This window comes from Penaeus chinensis, chromosome 4 (genome assembly GCF_019202785.1).
Source record: "Penaeus chinensis breed Huanghai No. 1 chromosome 4, ASM1920278v2, whole genome shotgun sequence".
In the NCBI taxonomy this organism is placed as follows: Eukaryota; Metazoa; Arthropoda; class Malacostraca; order Decapoda; family Penaeidae; genus Penaeus; species Penaeus chinensis.
In genome coordinates this window covers 35768458-35770957 of record NC_061822.1, presented here as the reverse complement: position 1 = coordinate 35770957, position 2500 = coordinate 35768458, and the positions used below count along the sequence as shown (strand labels likewise).

Below are 2500 nucleotides of genomic sequence, written 5' to 3'. Positions count from 1 at the left end.
TAGCCCGGAGGCTAGAGAGAGAGAGAGAGAGAGAGAGAGAGAGAGAGAGAGAGAGAGAGAGAGAGAGAGAGAGAGAGAGAGAGAGAGAGAGAGAGAGAGAGAGAGAGAGAGAGAGAGAGAGAGAGAGAGAGAGAGAGAGGACAGAGAGAGAGAGAGGCACAGAGAGAGAGAGAGGCACAGAGAGAGAGAGAGGCACAGAGAGAGAGAGAGGCACAGAGAGAGAGAGAGGCACAGAGAGAGAGAGAGGCACAGAGAGAGAGAGAGGCACAGAGAGAGAGAGAGGCACAGAGAGAGAGAGAGGCACAGAGAGAGAGAGAGGCACAGAGAGAGAGAGAGGCAGAGAGAGAGAGAGAGAGAGAGAGAGAGAGAGAGAGAGAGAGAGAGAGAGAGAGAGAGAGAGAGAGAGAGAGAGAGAGAGAGAGATGTTAAAATCTTCATTTTCCGTCTTTTTCCGTCAATCTTCATCAAGGAAAATTTACCAAAAAAGGTTGTTGCATGTCTTGTGTGTACGTGTTGTCGATTTAAAATGTTAACATCCAGAAACCAGAACATATATATATATATATATATATATATATATATATATATATATATATCTGACTTACCTTATTTTCTGTCTCGATCTGTAATAGATCAAATAATACATAACTCACACTACATCAAAAACATTCAACATGGTACTAAGTTCACACACAAGTAAAAAATCAAAATAGAATAGGTGTTAATAAAGCATAGCCCATGCTGTGTTATAATCATGCGAAAATATATCAAACAAAATAAGTACATCTTAGTTTCCCCTTTCCAATGATCCGTTTTCTTCAACAAGCAGCCGGAGCAGCCCGGCACACACCACATGCAACAAAAAGCGGGACCCACAGAGCACCACATGAAGTTGTAATCCCTGTTCTGTATTTGCTTCGCTCTCATTACACCCCTGCACGCCACCTCTTCGGGAAACACTGAAGGGAAAAGAATCGCCAACGGCCAGGCAGCGTTAGAGACGCCCTGCCATTGCCGGGGAGCTAAGATGGGGAAGGGCGGGAGAGGAGGCGTGCAGGTGTGCTTGAGCCAGCGCGCCGTCAAACGTGAACCTCCACCTTCGGCAGGCAGCTTACCGGAGCATGATGTATCCGTGCGAGGCCAACCCCTTCGCTCTCCCAAGGGGCACTTGCTTTGCTCCCCTCGCCCGTGCCTAGGGATCCTACCCCGGCAGCCGGCGATGACTCCCGCTGGGAGACCCGAGGGGATCCCCCCTGGGAAGGTGTGGGGCCAACACACCCTCCGCGCCTCAGCTGGCCGGGGCTGCCCGTCCTCGCGGGACTGGCCACTCCAGTCGCCTCGCCGGGGTCTTCCCGAGGAGGTGGCCCTCCGGCGTGACGGGTGAGGGTGGGACTGGGCTGGAGGGAAGGAGGGGCGGTGCCCCCGGGAGAGCGACGTCGGGGAGAGAGAGGAGAGCCCTGGAGAGAAGAGGGACCCCTGGGTCCGGGTCTTGCGGTTGTTGCCCGGAGCTCGTAAAAGATCTGGCGGGCGGGGTCGGTAAAGGACCGCGGGGTCTCACTCGCCGCCTCCTACAAGAACAACACTGCTAATGACTGGCCAACCACGCCCGGGCCCTGCCCATTCGTCCTCAGGGGGCGGCAGGGCAGGGCGGGCAACAACCTAACTTACAGCAATAAAGGTACATTATCTGAAATCTAGGTTCTCTTAAAATTACAAAGGACAAGAAGGCCTTACAATGCCTAAATACCTAAAGATATTCCCAAAATCCCCAAGACTTGTGCCCTGCTGTGCGACCCGTCCTGGGTCACCCGACTGACGTACGAGACGGTCTACACAAGTTTTAGCTAATCCCTCACAAGGCCCTAGAGTGTTCCTAGCAATATAGCATATCAATTAAAAATCCCTAACAATCAATAAAGGTCAAATGACCGGCAGTAAACCGTGAAAGCTCCCCTGGTGAACAACGCGAGCATGCCATCATGTACACTTTACGCTGTCAAACGCCGAAGACAAATCCATGACAGACCCTGCCACCTCCCCCCCTCCCTCCCCGAGTCTAAGTACCTTTTTCCCCTTCCTTTTCCTCCGCAGTGAGCCCAACATGACGGCTGATTGGAACGCTTATGAGATCCTCGGCAGACTGATCGGATCCCTTCAGAAGCATCCAGATCCTTCAACGGCTGGACGGCTAGATTGGCACAACACAAAGCAGGCAGCCCGGGCTAGTCCACCGCCTTTGCAAGCACGCCATTCCAGCCCCAGTGTGCTTGTCTGGGGTGGGGTGGGGGGCTACACCCTCCTGCACCCTGACGGCTTTCTCACACTTCGACACATTCGCCTTCACATTCTACACATTTCGAGTTCGTGTTCGTGACTGTCTTTCCCAAATCCCATCCCCACTACGTTTTATTTTCAGTCTGTCGATGTCTCCTTCACTTTAATATTTTCCTCCGGGATTTTCTTAACAAAGACGAATTTTATTATTTTCTGGTCGGAATGC

At 51.9% G+C, this 2500-nt stretch overlaps 1 protein-coding gene across 1 annotated transcript in view; it reads right to left on the bottom strand.

Annotated features, from left to right (window-relative positions):
• LOC125024979 (tensin-like) overlaps positions 1–2500 on the bottom strand; it is a 673585-nt gene that overhangs the window by 228480 nt on the left and 442605 nt on the right. The window contains 1 exon segment of the mRNA XM_047612792.1: positions 1116–1568. Coding sequence (XP_047468748.1) covers positions 1116–1568 — 453 coding nt within the window.